This window comes from Tenrec ecaudatus, chromosome 8, assembly GCF_050624435.1.
Source record: "Tenrec ecaudatus isolate mTenEca1 chromosome 8, mTenEca1.hap1, whole genome shotgun sequence".
NCBI classification, from domain to species: Eukaryota; Metazoa; Chordata; class Mammalia; order Afrosoricida; family Tenrecidae; genus Tenrec; species Tenrec ecaudatus.
Window position 1 is genome coordinate 115739496 of NC_134537.1, and position 20434 is coordinate 115759929.

At 36.5% G+C, this 20434-nt stretch overlaps 1 protein-coding gene across 1 annotated transcript in view; it reads left to right on the forward strand.

Annotated features, from left to right (window-relative positions):
- Nucleotides 1–20434, forward strand: part of TUSC3 (tumor suppressor candidate 3) — a 171350-nt gene that overhangs the window by 73097 nt on the left and 77819 nt on the right. The window contains exons 3-5 of the mRNA XM_075556758.1: nt 2047–2164; nt 6091–6231; nt 9991–10131. Coding sequence (XP_075412873.1) covers nt 2047–2164; nt 6091–6231; nt 9991–10131 — 400 coding nt within the window. The remainder of the gene's footprint in view (nt 1–2046; nt 2165–6090; nt 6232–9990; nt 10132–20434) is intronic.

A 20434-nucleotide genomic window follows, 5' to 3' on the forward strand; every position in this document is an offset into this window, starting at 1 on the left:
ATGGGAGCTACTTGATGGCACAGTGTGAGTCCCTGTCGTTAGCAGCCAAATGTGGATCCCACAGTGCCACCAGGACTCCTCCTCCTCTTCTAACACTGGTGTGGAATGTAAACAGTCATTGTAAATTTGCGAGTGCACGCTGCAGTGTATATGCGCATGCATGCACGTGTGCGCACAGGTGAATGTGACTATGACTGCCATGGGCCGTGAGCATCCTGCGTGTGCCTCCCGAAGATGCTAGAAATGTAAGGACCCGCGTACTCTTTATCTGAGCAATTTCTCAGGGTTGTATGTGCAGTGAGCAGCCTTAAGGGAAGAGATACTGGTTCCCACTGGATGCAGCAAAGGCTTGTTGTCATTTTATATCAAATCAATGAATTCCTCTCCTGTAACGTAGTCAACTGTTTGGGCAGTCATCTAAGCAGGGCTCTCCCTGTGAGGCCTGGGGCATGGTGGCTGATGCCAGTGGACATAGAGTAATAAAGCCCTTCCTCTCTGACTAAGAATTTCCTATCTCTGGCTAGCACCCATGAAACAGTAAAAATCTGGCTTATTGGCTTGTAGATACAGTAAAATCTCAGACCCTGCACAGTTCTTGACAAATATGTCTTTTTGACTGTTTTTTAAGTGTATTTAAATTTCTTCCTCTATCAAAACTCTTCTGCTAATTTTTGGATATCTCTTCTGTGCTATTGATTCCACTCCACGTTTTTTTGTTATTGTAGGGTTATTCTAATTTTTTTTACTGGCATTTTTGGAAAACAGAGGAGATAAACTCATCAACTCAGTGGAGAAAGCACTTAATCTGTTTTAGCATTTATATCTTATTTCTTGTTTTACATCTCTACAGTAATATCACTTCCTCATTTCTACTCTTTCCTTATACATAAATAGAAGACTATATCATTTAGAGAATCAACAAAAAGGTCCATCAGGAATGGTTGCATGTAAGAATAAATATGCACTTAGTGTAACATTTATTAGCCCTTCCAATGAGTATGATGCATGAAATAAAGCAAATGGGTTTCATGGGCTTTAGTGTTCAGGGAAAGGCCTGCATATATTGGGTTTATTTATAGGTGTCCTTTTAGTTACAGGAATATGTGAAGGTACACTATAACTCTATTTACAATTTTGAAAATAAAATTTCTTTATGATTCTTGTTTTTCTTAAAAACAAAATAGCTGGTATTCTAACAAAATTTCTCTGTGTCTTTTTTTTTTTAAACAATTTATTAGGGGCTCATACAACTCTTATCACAGTCCATACATATACATACACCAATTGTATAAAGCACATCTGTGTCTTTTACTAAAAAAAAATTTAAAAAAAAGAAATCATTGGCAAATCTGTTATGTAAACCGAAAGCAAACCAAACTCTTGTCATTGAGTCAATTCCGACTTATAGCGACCCTACAGGACAGATTGTTACTTCTGCTGTAGGTTTCCTAGGTATTTATCTTTATAGGATCATAAAGTCTCATCTTTTTCCCTTGGGGTGGCTAGTGTGTTCAAACTGCTGACCTTGTAGCTAGCAGCCCAACAAAGGATCAACTATGTCAACAAGGTTCCAGAATTATACATGGTTCCTTAAAAGATTCTGTGAAACATTTCCTTTTTCACCAGTACACATGTGTAACTAGAGCACGTTATCTAGAGGGTTAGCCTTATTGACCATTAAGACTTTATTGTAACTACTTACTTTTTAGCTTTACAGCATAAAAGCATACTTCATTTGAACTAATGTGGCTGTGCTGGCCGTAGAACTTTATAGATATGAATGCTGACATTTTCAGTGAATATAATTTAATGTACCATAAATTATTTTAATTAATTTATTTGCTTTTTACAAACACTTAAAAATTGCAGGTCCATTCTTAGCTTGGGATTTATAAAAACAAACAAATAAACAACCCTGGCAATGAGCGGAATTTGGCCCCGAGTTTTATGTGGCCTACTCCTACTCTGGAAACAACTGCTTCATTGATAGCTTAGCTAATGCTTGGATGTTGACACGTTTCTGTTTTGTCTCGTTGTCTTTATTAGACAAGCTAATGAAGAATATCAAATCCTGGCTAACTCCTGGCGCTATTCATCTGCTTTTTGCAACAAACTCTTCTTCAGTATGGTAGACTATGATGAGGGGACAGATGTTTTTCAACAGGTAAAAAAAAGTGTGTTTTATTTTAGTAATATGCTTAATAGTTGGTTATGATTGATATTTTTGCTTTTCCGTATAAAATATAACCTATGTCCTGTATTATTGTCATAAATATAATAAATTATGTGGTTAATATAATTAACAACTAACATTTAATTTATTGTTCATAAAACTGCTCGTCAGCATAGTGAATGTATTTTGACTTTTACATTGTACTGGAAATGTGTTTTTTCAGCATGTCATCAAGTTTGCATTTATTTATGCTAAATTAATATTTAATTATTGTGATTTAGATCATACATACTTATGCATTTTTAAATAAAACTCTACTCAAGTTTTCCATAACTTTAATTTCTTCTGATATAGGAGGAGATGCAGAAAATTTTTTTCAGTAAAGTATTAATTTAAAGTACTTGCTATCACAGCTTCTTGTGTGGCTGACTTACTAAATTGTGGTATTAGCATTCTGTTTTCCATCAGCTTTGTTGCCATTGCTATATTAGCACTGATTATGATTGTTTATTTGTCAGATGTGGTTATAAATATTTCACATGTATTTATTTTATCTTCAGTTAACAATCCACTGACAAAATATAGTTGCTATTTATTCCATTTCACAAATGAGGAAACCCAGATTTGGAGAGGCTAGGTTGCTTTTCTAACACTGCAAAATTAGTGGGAGTATCATAGGGAGCGAGAGCTTGAGCCCAGCCTTGTGGTACCCAGGGCTCTACCTCTCGGCCTGCCATTACCTTGCAGCTCTTCTTTCTGTAGTTAGCACTGTTCGGTCACTTTCTTTCAAATGCGTAGAGTTATTTCAGTAACTGAGGCTGATGGCTTTGGGTCTGTTGCCCTGTCTTCTTTTTCTCATTGTGAAACAGGCCTGATGTTATACGAGGTCATGGCAAACCATTTCATTCTGACAAGAATCTGGTTTACTAATTGCAGATGAGCCTTAGTGGGTGTTTTTGCTAATTTGTTTCTAGATTGATTATTATCTCTGCTAGTTTCTAACTGAACAAGAAAAATTATTTTTCCCTTCAATAACTTGGTCTTTCCTATTCCTCTTGACTTATTTCTTCTCCTATAAATTTATTTTGCCTTTTCAGAATTGTCTGTTTTCATCTATTCCGCAAGTATGACAGTAGCAATGATCCATCAAGTATAGCAATGATGGTGGTGATGATAATAATAGCATTATAAAAAAACAAACCAGGGAAACAACAAAAAAATTCAAACAGCCTTAGAAAGAAAAATCACAGTGCTGTTGGAACCAAACTATTGATGTCTTCGCATAGAACTATGGGGCAAATGGCCTTCATGGTCACCTGAAAGAAGTGCTATTCATGATGTACTTGAATCTTCTTTACCATGCAGCAAATAGCCATCCAGGTCCTACCTCACTGCCAGCTGAGAGGCATTAATCTCACCTGTCTACTTTGGTCAGACTATGAAAAAAAACCCTAAATGAACAGGATTAGTTTCGTTATGATATCTTTGCTTATATGTATCCTTAGTATATTAATGTTCTTTATTTGCACAAATTCAGATTCCATTTTTATTAAAACAGATTCTACCGCGACCTTATTTTAAAAGCTTTTGATGTAAATTATCATGATTTACTTTTGTCCTAATTCTATTTAAAAATAAAACCATCAAAGTACCATGGCAACTGACATTTAGTCTGCTGTTGAGTAGACAGTATGGAGAGGGTGTGCTCAGCATCAGTAGGAGAGATTCAGTGTGGTGTCAGTAGTTATTTTGAGGTAGAATTTCAACATCACTTGTAATCAGATCTTAAGAAAAGACTCATATTTAAATAAATAAAACAAAAACTTTGTGAAAAATAATTCTACCTTTGGGCTGTTGTAGAGTGCCAGTTAATTTAGTCAGATTGCTATATGATTAGATATAATCATTCAATCCTTTTATATACTTCAGACATAAAATTTTAAGGAAAAGTTTGCCTGGCATAGATATGAGAGTTGAAATCCAGCTTGTTCTTTTTTTTTTTTTTTTTTTGAAATCCAGCTTGTTCTTAATTGAAAACTTCCTTAGGTTAATTTTGATTCAGGAGCATCCCAAACAAAGCACTGACTTGTCTTTCTCCAAAATCTAGCCCTTGGCTTAGCAATACGTTTCCATCTTAAAATGCAGGCATGCATAAAAGTTTTAACAGTTAATGTTTTTATGGGGAATTATAATCTACAAAGACTGGAAATTTTCATTCTGCATTACTTGAAAGCGAGTAAAATATTTTTAATGCTTGTGCTTTTTCTTTTCACGAACTATTGGATCACATTTTGTTGACATGTTCCTAATGTTAGGTTCTAAAGCATTGCTAGTAGCGTGGTGTCTATAAAGATGTCAGTAGCACATGCGGAAGTTTGGATATTCCCTTCCTGTTATAGAACTGTTCAGAAAATAGCATTTTACCTTGTCCCTTGTGAATGACTGATGCTGAATATCAGACACATGCCCATGGATTAATTATTATCACGTATTAGCATGCGCTCTGGGCTAGGAATCATGTCGCTATTGTAGCCCTGCTTGTCTTTGGAATTTGAACATTTGAATTAAGAGTGATCTTTGAATTCTAACAATATTTAAATATATAGGAATTCTTGGGTTTTAGCTTTAAATTTCTCCCTTATTATCTTGTAGTCCCAAATGTTGGGTCCTTTTTTGTGCATCCATCAGCAAAACACACCTGACAAAAATCTGGAGTAGGAAATCACAGTGTACAAAGGAACTGTTCACTGTATGTTTAATGTCACCTCACAACATTTATCAAATGTGCCTGTTAATAGAAGTCTGTTTTCAGGAGACAGTGTAAATAAACTCTAGTTTTCAGATAACATGTAGTAATAGTTTGTGTGCTTTTTGCAACAAATTATTGAACATCTTTTTATAATTTGGTGTTCTAGTGAACACATTCTAGATTTTGTGAAAAAATCATGACAAAAGTAATTTTACGTTTTTATTAATAGAGGTGGAGCTAAAATACTGTAATATAGTGGTAATGAAGAATCGGAAGATGCTCATGTTTATGTCTTCATAGCTATGTTGCCTTCATAAATGGAGTCATCTTCTTGTATCTGTCTCATATGAGATAAAGTAATAGTGCCTTTCTCACAGGACTATTAAGATACTTAATATAAAGTTACTAGTACTATGCCTGGAACATAAGTCCTTATTAAATGTTTATTATTATTACTATCCCAAGTCTTCATTATTTAAGGTGGGGGCTTAAAATTATAATAACAAATTGAGTCAACTTATATACAAAATCAAATTGATTTATATATGTGCATTAAACCAAGACACCAGTACTTTGTAAATTAGAAGTGAAATAGCTCATGTACTGATAAATTGTAAAGTTTTTAATGTAAACTGTTAGCCACTTCTTCTTAATTATAGCAATACTAGAAAGAAAATGAACGACAGCTGATAAAACAAAGAATATACTTGGAAATAAGAATGCATACGAACACTTTCAGTAGATTGTGCAGTAAGGTGAATAAAAGCAATAATTGGGTGAAGGGAGACGTCAGACAGTGTGAGATATGAGAAAATAATTATAAATTATCAGGGGTTCATATGGGAGAGGAGCGTGGAAGGAGGGGCAAAGTGAGGAGCTGATATCAGGGGTTTAAGTGAAGAGCAAATGTTTTGAGAATGAGGAGGGTAATGAATATATAAATGTGCTATACACAATTGATATATGTATGGATTGTGATGAGTTATATGAGCCCCTAATAAAATGATTTTTAAAAAAGCAATAATTAAGCTCTGAAATGCCACTTGGATTTTCATAATATATGCTGTCTTTCCAAACTCTTGAGGGCATAATACAAAATGTTAGATGACTGGTAAGTGTATCATGCTGAATGACATTACATTTAATACTTCTTAATCATGTTTTACAGCTCAATATGAACTCAGCTCCTACATTCATGCACTTCCCTCCAAAAGGCAGACCCAAGAGAGCTGATACTTTTGACCTTCAAAGAATTGGATTTGCAGCTGAGCAACTAGCAAAATGGATTGCCGATAGAACGGATGTTCATGTACGCTTTTATTCCTCAGCACTTTAATAATAGGCTGACTAGGTTGGTTTGTTAGAGCATTGTAATCAGTTTATGGGTCTATACGAGAGTAAATAAAATATATTGCTACAAAATCATAGAAACCCTTTTTAAACAGATGTACCAAAATGCTTTTTCTTAACATAAAATTCACCTAGGTCAATACACCTCTAGTGATAGGGTTTCTAGCTAACCCTTCCCTGAAGACTCTTGTTTTCATTGGTTTACACTGTGTGTCAGCAGCAGTTTTGGCATCCTCAGCAGACTTACATCATGTTCCTTTGATACACTTTTTTGAATTTGGAGACAAAGAAGTCTGAAGAGGCAAGATCAGGACTGGAGAACAGATTGTGTGAGGTTTCCCAGCAATATTCTCATAGGACAGTGCTTACTAACTTTGACGAATGAACACGAGTATACATCAGCAGAATGTAAGGATTTTTAGGGCTATGGTGAACCACAGTGAGTACATGCCACCGCTTTGGACTGTGGCATCCCACCAGGAATGACTTAAGAATTGTTGAGCAAGTGGAAGTCAGCCATCTCAAAGCCAAGTGTGACAGTGTTCAACCTTGCAAAGCCTTATTCCTTTCCATATACCCTGGGAAGTTTGCTCTTACAATCTGGCATGTCTCTTCCCTCTTCTCCAATGACCCTGCAGGGCCCTGCGTGGGGTATGTCTTAATAATTGTAGAGAAAGCTGGGTGGTGTTACTGTAGTTGGAGGTATAGTCCACAGCAGCAATATAGACAAACGACAGAACAACCTTATATCCAGGAAAATACCAATCCAAGCAAACAAAACACACAAACTGTCAGCCTTAAGGGAAAGAAGAAAACCAGTTAGCCACAGCACACAGCCATCACGTGTGTCCTGGGCTTCTGCCTGCTTGGTTTACGTAGGCTATAGTGGGCGATGTCCTGGGAGTATGTAGGCACAGCATCCAGTCACTACTATGGCGCACATCCTACTTTGCGGGGGTGCTGTAATGCCTATCCCCATTCTGTTCTGAAGGACCCTCCATCTTTTCCATAGTTAATAGTGGCAAACTTTCTTTGCTATTGTCAGGGCCTATTAGTACAGTTGAGTAGAGCTTCAATTTACCCCGAATTCTAAAGCACCAAGATGAACAACAAAAACATTTAAAGGAGTAATAATAACAGTGGGAAAAATGGCATTTAGTCCACTTGACTCTTACAGTGTAATTCCTAGGTTTGCTACCAATTTCCAGTGATCCTCACAGTGTAGGTAACCCCAAAGCTGCCTAGTGGCAGCACAGCTTTTAAGTGTATCTGGAAGTGAACTTTACTCCTGCGGTCTGCATTCGTTTCGCACTATCACCTGATTCAGTGGGACACAGGAGTTCAGCCTACTATTCAGGAAAGGAACTTGGAGGTAGACAAGGTGGGGTCCAACTTGGCGCAAAACAAACAGGTGGGTTTCCGCAGCACACCTTGTTTGCATACCGACCAGCCTAAAATGCCCAGAGATGTTTACTAGCCTTCTTGTCGTAACAACTGGGAGTCGCTGTGGTCTCTTACCAAGATGTGGGTTTTTACAAACGTGTGAGTCTATGAAAAGGTGATGCTGTGACCCTCACTCTGTTGCACGCCATGTAGCCACCGAGACGGGCAGCTTATAGTGTCTGATGTTAACCAGCTGCTCTTTGTGGAGGCCAAATTACAGATTCTCATGTCATATTCACCCTCAGGACTATTTTACCATCGTCACCTCTAGTCAGAATTCTTTCACAGATGTAGTCAAAGTCAATTCCATGAGGGCATCTACCCCTCCAATGCCTGTTGCCGGGGAGGGGTATGCGGCTTAAAACTGCTCAGTGTTTACAATGATAGGGTTGTATTCAACCTGCCATTGTCTCAACCCAAGGTAGCACCGTGAGATGCTTGCTTGTCTTCGTTCATTATATTGTGACCTATACAGGTCTTTGTATAGACTCTGACCTGTGGGAGGTCTCAGCCCCTCCTCCCTATCCCTAGTACTTGCAGGGCTTACCTGGAGGCAAAGGGCTCTTGCTCATGGGTGACTGTTGGAACCAGTCTGTATTGTTGCCCTGGTTTCAGAGTTGTCTTAACATTGACCAAAACTGCTGTCGACTATTTATCTCTGGTACTGCTAGGTTCACTTCCATCTGCTCTCTCATTACTTTCAACGGGCCCTTGGCCAGCCGCACTTCAGTTTTCAGCTTTTTCTTTCTCTTCCTTCCACGAAGACTCACATCCCCTTTTCTCTAGTCTTAGGTTGAACTATTCCAGTAGGGTTGCAGATGCTCAATTATATATTGGGATATAATTCACAGGTTATACAAATATCCCATTTAAATATCACAAATATGTGGACCAATCATCCCAATCAAGTTTAGAATATCCTCATCATCTCAGAAAGAAACCCCGTACCGTCCCTATATTCTCATCTCCAGTTGTAAGCAGTACTCATATACTTTATGCCTGTACACTTTTGTTTACTTTTGGTTTTTCATGAGTGCGGTTATATGAATTATATGAGAAGTATGTTTTCTTTTGTAACTGGTTTCTTACTCTTCACACAGTGCTCTGTAGCTACGGCCATGTTGTGGCTTGTATGAAAGCTATAGTAATGTTAAGGCTTTGTAAGATTTGTAACTTGTAAGGACTTGCACCTTTTTAACAAGCAAAAGAATTGATAGTGGCAGGTATGCGAAGTGGGTGAGCACATTTCTGAACTTTTTGTTTTGAGCACTAGAAGGAAGAGAATATGAATGTTACTGAAGGAATTGTGTCCCTGAACCAAACAGCTACTATGAACCCTACTTCTGTACCTCTATTATAATCACATCTGGGTTTGCTTGCGTTTGCTATGTATTGAGGCTAGATTGCTATAGTTGTTGTTAGGTACAGTCTAGGCAGTTCCAACTCCCAGCCATCCTAGACCCTATGCACTGCTCTGTCCTGTGCCATCTTCCCAATTGTTAGGTTTGAAGCATTGTTGCTGCCACTATGTCATTCCGTCTTGGTGAGGGCCTTCCTCTTTCACTGCCACTCAACTTTACAAACATGATGCCTTTCTCCATGGACTTGTCTCTCCTGCTAACATGTCCAAAATATGTGACTTAAAGCCTTGCCATTCTTTCTCTAAGGAGAATTCTGGCTGTACTTTTTCCAGGAAAAATTGTTCTTTTGACAGTCGGTGGTACTTTAAATCTGCAGCACGAGCACCATAATTCAAATGCATTCAGTCTTCTTTGGCTTACTCATTATCCAACTTTCACATGCGTTTGAAGCAATTGAGAGCATCATGGCCTGTTCAGGTGCACCTAGTTCTCAAAGGAACATCTTTGTTTTTCAACACTTGAAAAAGATCTTGCACAGCAGATTGATTGAAACGCAATGTCTGATTACTATGTAGTGTGTTTTAAAATAATTTTAATTTGCCATCTAAAAGAGATTTAATAAGCCCTATCAGCAAAGATCGGATGGGGAGGTAGGGTGGTCAGGGTGTGAGAGAGGCCATGTCACATGAAGAGCTCTGACAGGAGAGGAAATAAGAATAAAAGAAGACGTAACCTTAAAGCCAGCAACCTGAATTCAGACTCAGCCTACTAAATTGAGAGAATAAACTTGTTATTTATAGCTATCCACTGTATCATTTATGTTATAGCAGCACTAGATAACTGTTAGTGATCAAAAGAAAAATGTGGTTTATTTGTTTATTTTAGTACTAAAATATTTTCATTGCATTTTTCAGATTCGAGTCTTCAGACCACCCAACTACTCCGGTACTATTGCTTTGGCCCTCTTAGTGTCACTTGTTGGTGGTTTGCTCTACTTAAGAAGGAACAATCTGGAGTTCATCTATAATAAGACTGGTTGGGCCATGGTGTCTCTGGTATGTTGTCACCGTGACTTTGTTCCTATGTATAGTAGTATGTATTATGTAGTCGTAAGAAAATGAGGTCAACTTTTACTATAATGTAATCTCAATGGGAAGACTTAACCTTTTAGAAAACAGAGGACGCAGGGTTGTTTTTTTTACTGAAATTCCCTCCAGAAAACTATTGCATTGATTTTGATTATACACCAAGTTAGTAGGGTCATATCAAATAATAGATACATAATAACAAAAATAAAGTTATTAAGAGCTATAATGGCTGAGTGTACAAACAAAAACTATAAACAAATGAAAAAACATTATGATTAGCTTATATGATTCTAGAAAAATGCTTTAAATATATTAAACAAGAATTGAGAATATTAATCTTAAGAAATTGAAAGCATCAACAACCATTATGGAATATACATCTCGGCAATTGATTGATACACAAAGCCCTCTCAAAATAATTAAGTAAATGAACATTATATGTGTATATGTCTCTTTGCCTGTATGTAATTTATATATACATACATATATATATGATTTAAACCATATACTAAACAAATAAAAGGGAAATATTTTGAAGTGGGAAATTTATAAAATTTGATAATGGAAGTCATAAAAACACTGATAAAAGGTGCTTTCTATATTTTGTTATTAATGTAGTTAATTTAGAAATTAGTAATATATGACTAAAAATAAAATCATGCTTGTAAACTAAACAGGTACTTTTAAGTAACTAGGAAGTAAAATAAATGTAGTTAAGAAAAATGCAGAACTCAGCAACAATGAAAGTATAACTTAACTTAAGGTGTGTAACTAAAGTCTATGGTCTCTCAGCCAATTGTAGGTCACAAATGCTTTCCTTAAAAAACACAGGAAGTTCTAAAGTGATGGTTTATATGGAGGTTCTATATTTTAAGGAAATAGCCAGTTTCTTTATGAACAAAGAAGCAAAAATTTGTAAATAGAAGTATTGTCAACTAAATCATGCACTAAATAAAATAACAGAAATAATGTTTGTCTCAAGATGGTAGGAATGGTTCAGCCTCTGGCAAAGAATAAATAAACCATCACATAAATTATACAAAGGAGCAGTATGATTATGGCATTATATGTCGTACAATTAAAATTCATTCATGGTTTTAAAGAATGCATAGTATAAATGCAAGTGAACTTTCTTAAAGAGTAATAAAAATCTCTACTGAATATTATACTTACTATTGAACATTTGGAATGTTGCCCATAATCATTTACTATTCATTTTACTAGTAGGCATAGTCAAGACTTATAGCCAAAAAACGTAATATAGGGAATGTAAATTATAAAGAAAGTAATGTATCATTATTTACCAATGATATAATTTGCCTATGACATGATTATATCTATGTGAATTACTAAACTAATAATTGGAATGCACCCATTTTCTGAATTTGCAGTTAATAAAAAAATCATTAGAACTTTTCTACTCTTAGCAATTAAAAGAAAAATTCTGACAAAGGTAAATTTAAATGTTAAAATTTTATTTCATTTTGAAAAAGATTGATGAGTTAAGCTACACAGTGCCAGTTAAAAAAGAAAGTACTTCTCCGAATAGAGAAAACCTGAGTTTATGTAGAAAACCAATGGCAACAAGTGTACATATGTGCTTGACACAATGGATGTATGTGTGGATTGTGATAAGAATTGTATGAGCCCCCAGTAAAATGATTTAAAAAGAAGAAAACCAGAGGCAAAGCACAACATTTTTTCACATACTCAGAACATTTCAAATCATATTATCAGGTCATGCAGAAAGCAAGATCTACAGAACACAGAGCAGGCAGAAATGTTTATGCATATCCATGAGGTCAGAGAGATTGGGGATTTTAAATAGTGTACTCAAGTCTGGGGATGAAGTAGACTTAAACACACATGTGAAATACTATTGATGTCAATAGGCGGTGACTATTTATAGCACATTTAATTGTCAGTCTGTTTCTTTTCGCCTGTTCTAATCGCCTGATCTTTTTCCTTCTTTATTGCTGCCAATAAAATGGTCTTTATGATTGAGTGTAAAGTGACAAGAGAGAAAGGCAAAGCCATGGCAATAGTCACTGTGTTAGACAGGGCTCTCTAGAGGTTATTGTGCCAGCTATCGCAGTCACCCCAAGGAACTGTCTGCTACAGTAGTATGTAGAGTCTGGACTGTCAAACAGAACCTCTTTGGCATTGTGATATACTATAACTTTGGAATTTGGGTTTTAAGTGTAAGGAAGATAAGGTTTAAAATTTTTTTCTTATTTCCTCGCTTTTTATAGTTGATTAAAATATTTTTATAAACTACAAAAATTAAAGATTATAAAAACTGTCCGCTATCTTACGGGCAATCTTTTGCCATTATGTTTGAAAGTGTTTTGGGTTTTTCCGAGACTAACTTTCAAGATACCTTATTCAGTAAAGCTACACATGTTTCACTACTCAACCTTGGATTTATTATTAAAAACAGAGTACAACTTTTCAAAGTCTTGTTGGAAAATTAAAACTATTTCAGTCTAAACATTAATATGAATCCTTCAGTGCAGAAAGCTGTTGTGCCATGTGTGACGTGATCTCCTCTCTGAATTAGGCCCCGATGAGACTCTTCTAGAAGAGTTTCAGAATTGCTGTGCAAACTGGTCGTGATCAGCATTGGTGTGCAGTGAGAGTCTTTGTTCTTCTGTTTTTCTAATACATAGGTTTACAGTGAGATTTGTATAATCCCCAATTTATAGGCACTGCAACCAAAGTCCAGAAACTCAATGTGCTAGAAAGTGCTGCAACTGGAATTTTATATGTGCCTGTTTGCAAAGTGACTCCTCAGTGCTGGGCTCCTGTCGGTGTGGGTGGTTAGTTCATGTGCTGGTGATTAGTTCATGTGTTGGTCATGAGTCCAATGGATGCAGTGAGTTAGTGTGACTACAAACAAGGGACTAAGAATGTTATATGGCACATAAATATCAAATCTGTTGAAAGACATTTTCTCACACCCTTTGCTAAATCTTCCAGATTGTTTTGTTTGTTTGTACTTTGGAATCTCCAGAGCTAATTTACTTGGCATGTCAAAAGACATCCTCACATTACACATACTTTAGAATTTTGTACAACTATGCCTACTCCCCAATTGACAACTTATAAGATGTCAATAACAGGTTGTAGAAAACATATTTTCAAGTAATAATGTCTTAAAATTCCATTCTGATGGTAGAATGTTGAATTAAAACACAGTATAATTAACACAAAACAAAAAATCAACTGTTCCTGAACACTATTCTGAGTCTCTCTCTATAGTTTTAACTTGATGTGGAGATAGCCAAATTATGTTCTTTTTTATTTCTTTGTCGATGGCCCATGAAAACAATCTAAATCATTTAGACACTGGTCAGAAAAATCAGTTGAATCCCCTATGCCATTTTCTGTTCTCCTACCACTACCTAACCTGCCTTTTCCAGTTTCTATATTTCTAAACATGTTACATGAGATTTTCTTAGAAAGTTCATAAGCAATCCAAGGTGTTGATTTATTCAGTGTCTCACACATTTGTTATGACAGTTAGATTTGACTTCAACTTGAAATTTGGTTGTGGTGTTAGGGGCGGAGTCTAGCCCACCATTCAAGTGGTAACCTGGTGGGATTTACTTGAGGGTGTGGCCTTTTTATGAGAGATTGGGAACAACTTCTCTGTCTGGCCCTTTGCCCACTCTGCTTGCTGGAATTCATTGTCTACCTTCAGGGGGAGCTCTGCAACCACGGACCTGGGGCTTCCCTGCTTCATCTTTCTTTGTCATTGGTCTGCAGCAGCGTGAGTGAAGAAGGTTCTGGCTTGTATTGTATCCAAGGACTTGGGTTGGTCTCCACTGGAATGTCTACTTGATGTAAAATTATTTCTTGATAATTCTTGTGTTTGTGCGTGTGTGTGTATACATATTACTAGTTTTACTTCTCTAGACCACCCAGCCTAATTTATTTATCTACTGCAAACATATACAATTCCACTTTTCATTAGAAGTAAGAAAGCATACCTATTTAAAAATATATTTTTCCCCCTTGGACAGGCACTTTCATTGGGTTTCTAAAATCTCCCGTGAAAACTCTGGATTGCACTGTAGAAAAAGACGTTTTAAAAAGCAATAACCAAAACCAAACTCACTGCCATCGAACCTAGGCCATCTCGCAGCAACCCTGTAGGACAGAGAAGAACTGCTGCTGTGAGTTGCGGAGACAGTAACTGTTAACAGTAGTAGATAGCCCATTCTCCCATGGAGCAGTTCGTGGGTTCAAACTGCTGACCTTTTGGATCACAACCAACATATAACCACACCGCAACCAGGGCTCCCATATACCCCTGGTCTAGTCATGTCAGTAGTAAAATACAAAAGTTCTGCCAAAGGAAGAATACCGTATATACTCGTGGGGTTCGGCTTATACACGGGTCAGTGGTACCCCAGCGAGGTGCAACATCTCACGGGTGATTGCTGTTTCTCCGCTGTTCATTCAAAGCCCCGCTGACACTGCAGGGCTTTGAATGTTTGTTTACTCACATCTAACCAATCAGAGCCGTCCTATGACGTGGACGGCTCCAATTCACAGAAGCACCTTTAGTGATTCACTTACGCCACCAGCTGAACTGGTAAGGATGTGTCTGTGGCTGTGCTCCGTCTCTCCCCTCTGGTCTCTGTGTTAATTCACATCCTGCATTTCCCACTCTAGGCTTATACTCGAGTCAATCAGTTTTTCTGGTTTCCCAGGTAATAATGAGGTGCCTCAGCTTATACACGGGTTGGCTTATATTCGAGTATATATGGTAATTAATGAAGAAAATAGTCTGCCAATACTGACATAGTACAGATTAAGTGTACTTACAGGTAGCAGTTGTGTCTTTTTACTATTAAACCTTTTTGAAATTGTTTCCCAAGGGAAGTACATAATATATTATGAGTCTTTAGCTCTAAGCCAGTGGTTCTCAACCTTCCTAATGCCACAATCCTTAAATACAATTACTCATGTTGTGGTGGCCTCCCCCCCCCCCGTCCCCATCAAAGTATTTTTGTTGCTACTTCATAACTGTACTTTTTGCTACTGTTAGGAATTGGGCAACTCCTGTGAAAGGGTCATTTAACCCCCAAAGAGGTCGTGACCCCCAGATTGATAACTGCTGCTTTAAGCTGATTGTGTTCTAAGACTGATCATTTGTTTCTCATTTATTACTTTCTATGATATGAATACAATATGTGCAGTAGAGATGAAACTATTCACAATGCATTAGAGGAGGGTTGGGGATTGTCCTGCCCTTGGTCCATATGAGGTCTACCAAAATCAGCACCAGCGTACATCACATGCTTTACCAAAGAGAAACAGTTCACCACAACACTCACATTTTAGCTAACTGCCATCCAGTCAAGACCAACTCACAGTGACCCTATGTGGGTGACCTAGTAAAATGATTAACCAGTATGGCCCAACAATGATGTTAGAAGTCTCCAAATGGTCCTTGGCCGGAAAAAGTTCCCTATCCCTGCATCAGTGTGTGGAATAAGGAGAGAAGGCTTACAACTTCCTGACATAAAGGAATTAAGATATGTTGGTATTAAAACATCTGTGGATATGAGAGATTCCAGTTTTAGAATTATTAAAAATGATAAAGGGGAACGCATAACCAACTCACCTTGGTCTCATGTTTTCTATGGGTAAAAAAAATCTTTGATTACTACTTAATAGATGCCGATGAGTATTTAGTGATTGTAATATGCATTATTACTTGGCTTTAGTTCCTGCCCTCCTCTCACAAAGTTGTAGGATGACTGTCTTATTAACTTTATAATGATGGATTAAAATAGAATGTTGGAGTAAATTATTGGGCCACATTGATATGTAATTACAAATAGTGAAAGATAAATAAACAATGGTGTTGACTTGACATATCAAAGTAGTAAGTTTTGTGGTCCGTAATGCAGATCTTTAGAGCAACGCTTGTCCTTTATATGTGACTCTCATCTCAAACAGAAAATGTTGGTGTAGAGAGTACAAACATCCATGTCAGATATTAGGGAAACATCTTAAAAACCACTATGAAAAATCATGAAAGATAAAAAAGATCATTGGAAAATTGAATAATCCAAACTTTATTATTGCAGTAAATCACAGTAGGATAGGAGTTTTGTTTTGCTTTTTAACAATGCTTATCTGTACTATAGGCTGAAAAAAGAAATTGTATCAGTTAAATTTTATAAAACTTTAAAGATGGTGACAAGGGAGGGAGGGAAAAAAGAGATGATACTAAGTGTCAATAGAAAGTAAATGTTTGGAAAATGATGGCAACATATGTACAAATATCTTGATATAATTGATGTATGGATTGTTATAAGAGATGTAAGGGCCCAATAAAATGATCTTTTAATTTAAAAAAAAGATAGAGATTAGTTTAAATTATGATAGTAAGTCAAACAGAATTGCTACTAAGCTTCGAGGTCATAACATGTACCGCCTACAAACAGAACATGTCAAAAAATGTCTCTAATCAATGGATAACTTTAGCTACGTTAGCTCAGTCATGTACTTGACTTAGTCAAATTAGGGTCCTTTCAAAAATAAAGTAAGGATGCTTTTTATGCCTTAGAGGAAAAGGGGTTTTGGTAAGAGGGCTAACATTACATTTTTAACTAAACTACAGTAGACATCTTTCCAAATCATTGAAGCTCTGCAACAAGTTTACCGGAATACTGACCAATGGAAAACAGTGGGTTCAGAGGGATGACGCATTTTAAGAATGGTGGAGAAGACCACATCTGAACTGAAGGCCGATCAGCTGAGAAGGTTATGGTGAAGTATTTTGAAATTCCAAAGAGTTAATCTTGGTTGTTTTTCTCAGAGGACACAGGACAAACACTGGGACTTAAGAAGGAGTTTGAAGAAAATAGAAAACTGCATTGGTGAGAACAAGACCAGGAAAATTGGGTCAAGAATGTTTACCTCATCATGACAAAGTGCTTGCTTATTTTTTAGGGTAACAAGGACTATCTTACGAGAATATTTTGGAAAACCAAACCCCATCCACACTATATACCTGCTCTTCTCTCTTCAGACTTCTTTTTGCTCTTAAAACTCACAGAACACTCTGAGGGCACATTAATGGTGGCCCTTGACAATGACAGAACTACTGTTTTGACCTGGTGTAAGTGGGAGAGCACGGCATTCTCTGCGGGGAGGCTCAGAGAGAAGGAAACACGGCCGTCAGAACTGGACTGACCTCGATGGAGCATAGATTGGGAAATCAGTTTTCAATTTTGATATTTTTGTTTAATAAAATTTTATTAAAGCAGTATTTTTATTACTATCATTACAAAATTTTCTTATTCACAAACATTCTTTATTCTGTGCTTATTGGAGTATTTTTGGTAGACATTTGTTTTTTGGGATTAGAAAGAGCTGACTTCAATAACTCAAGTTAAAACAGTTACTTCCAAATTTATTTCTGTACGATAGCATGACTTTAACATTTACAGATTCATCTCTGTAGTTTACTGGTTTTTTTTCTCTTAAAAATGAGTAATTATTGATACTTTTTCAATAAAATAACTTTTTTATGATGATTACATCTCAAAATAAGCTCCTTAAAACTATATCTGGAAGTAATATCTTGAAAAATGAGAAAATACTGAAATGATCAAATATTTTATTTTACTTTGACTCAATATCAACATTCAGGAAAGCATCATTCAAGGAATGAAAAGACATTGCCTTGAGCAAATTTGTTGCAGAAAACTAACATATAATGTTTAAAAAAAAAGCAAAGCTTTCACTCTGAAGACTAAAGTGTACCTGAACCAAGCCAAGGTATTTTTCATTCATTTCATTTGCCAATAAAACCTGTACAGTGAATACGGAAGACTGGGGAATTAGAGTGTTGGTGTAGTATGTGAGTAAACCATGGGAGAAGAACAAAATCTTTCTTGGAAGAAGTACATCCTTAAATATCCTTAGATGGGATATGACACAACACTCTTTCGTACTTTGTCCATGTTACCAGGAAGGAAACCAGTCCCTGGAATAGGACATCTTGCTTGGTGAAGCAGAGGGTCAATGAAAAAGGAGATCCTCGCTGAGCTGGACTGACACGAGGACTACAACAGTGGGCTTAAAGATAACAATGGATTGTAACAATGGCACAGGACTGGACCATATTTTGTTCTCTTGAGTATCGGGTTTCAACATGAATTGGAATTGACTCACCAACAAATAACAGTTTTATCAGGTCCTTTGTAGTGATGGGAAGGGCCTTAATGGCATAGTGGATTAAACTGCACTGCTAACCACCAGGTCAGCACTCATGTCCAACCATTGCAAGAGAGAAAGATGAGATTTTCAGCTCGCATAATGATTTATAGCTTCAGAAGCTGAAAGAGGCAGTTGTGTTCTGTCCTATCTCTGTAAGTCGGAACCAAGTTAATGGCAATACGTTTTAGTATAACAGTGGGAGGCAATGGACTTAGTAATTCAGAGAACATTCGAAACCTTGTTTTTTTAAATCATTTTATTGGGGCTCATACAACTCGTCACAGTCCATACATACATCAATTGTGTAAAGCACATTTGTACATTTGTTGCCCTCATCATTCTCAAAATATTTGCTCTCCACTTAAGCCCCTGGCATCACCTCCTCATTTCCCTCCCCGAAAACTACTTTTTTAATAGTATGTTTTAGCATTTGAATGCAGTTGCCTGAATTTATTTTCCTTTTGTATTATAAAATCACTATTAAATAGCCCTTGCTGTGAAGATCCAGTACATGGAATTCATGGAGTATCTTTTGTACTCTGTGCCATTGCTAATCTCAATGGTTATAAGCATTTGTTGAAACAGTGGTCTTGGATATATAATATATTTACATGGAATTAAATAAGTAGTCTTAAGAGATTTCTCGATGGCCAAATGAAAATAAAGATAGTTCTTCCTATTGTTTCTTAACTATATAAATTGAGTGACTTGTAAGAGTGACGGTTTTATAAAAAAAATTTGCTATAAATAGTTCATTCACATGAGGATAAGTGATTGCCAGTTGTATGTTTGGTCATTTACATCCCTGCTTATTTAGCTGAAATGAATTATTGAAATACTTATATTCAGTAACATACTTTAAAACATGAAATATGTAATGCATATAGAACTTTAATTTTTCTGTACATTGAATATTTAAAATTTAATATTCGTTAACATTCGGTAAGTTTATTTAGCATTCAACTGGCTGAACTTATACCAGCACAATAACTTCTTTAACTTAATCACTTTTATGTTTTGCAGAAGAAAACTCGAGTTTTTTATTTTAAAATTACATCAGCTACATAATGTAGTCTGTAAATCAAATATAAACCCAGATTTGTCAAAATTGTATGATTTTTTTGGTTTGCTCTTCTTAAATATCTTAAAAAAGCTTCCCCCCCCCCAAATTAATCTCCCAGGAAGTCCCCTTGTCTAGAATAGCTAAAAAGTAGTAAGGTTACTTTTTTGAAGTTGTGGATATATATCCTCTTAACTTTTAGGAAAATCTTAGTATCTAAGGAGCTAATAAAAAGCAAGATAGATGATTAGAAGAAGACATCGTCAAGGCAGTTCTTAGTTTATCACGGGGCTGTGAATAGCTCTAGAGGTGAGAACATGCCCATGCTCGTGTTCAATGTAATGTTTAATAAAAGCTTGATAGATTTCAGTAGTATCCTCCGAGGACAATGTGAGATTCTGAGGTGGGAATGCTTATCTCAATTGTATGTACATTTTTAGAGTTTAGAATTGTGCAGGGCAGGGGAAGATACACAATAAGTATTTATTGTATGAATGAAAGTAAATTGGATCCATACAGTTAGACAGGAAAAGTTTATGCTCACTTCCCTAAAGCTATCTCCTACTCACACTGACACTGTAGGAAGCTGTAGAGTTGCTCCTTAGAGGTCTGAACGCTGTGCATTCGGGTGGAAGCTCCGTGTGTGCTCGCTTCAGCAGCACATGTGCCATGTTTCCGCGTGGAGCAGCTGGTGGGTTCGTGTGGCCACCCTTTCAGTTAGCAGGCAAATGCTTAACAAATGTGCCACCAGGGCTCCTTGGAAATGGAGAAGCCTGGCTATTCATGTTCATATGCCTTCAAGAAGTATAGTGAACACTACTATTATTCAAGTTTATGGTACCAAGCACTAAAGCTAATGATGAAGAAAATGAGTTTCCTTTTTTTTAACCAGTGGTATTGATTGAGGATTTTAGGCTATCAAGCAACATTGATCATTAGTGATTGGAATGTGAAATTTGAAACAAA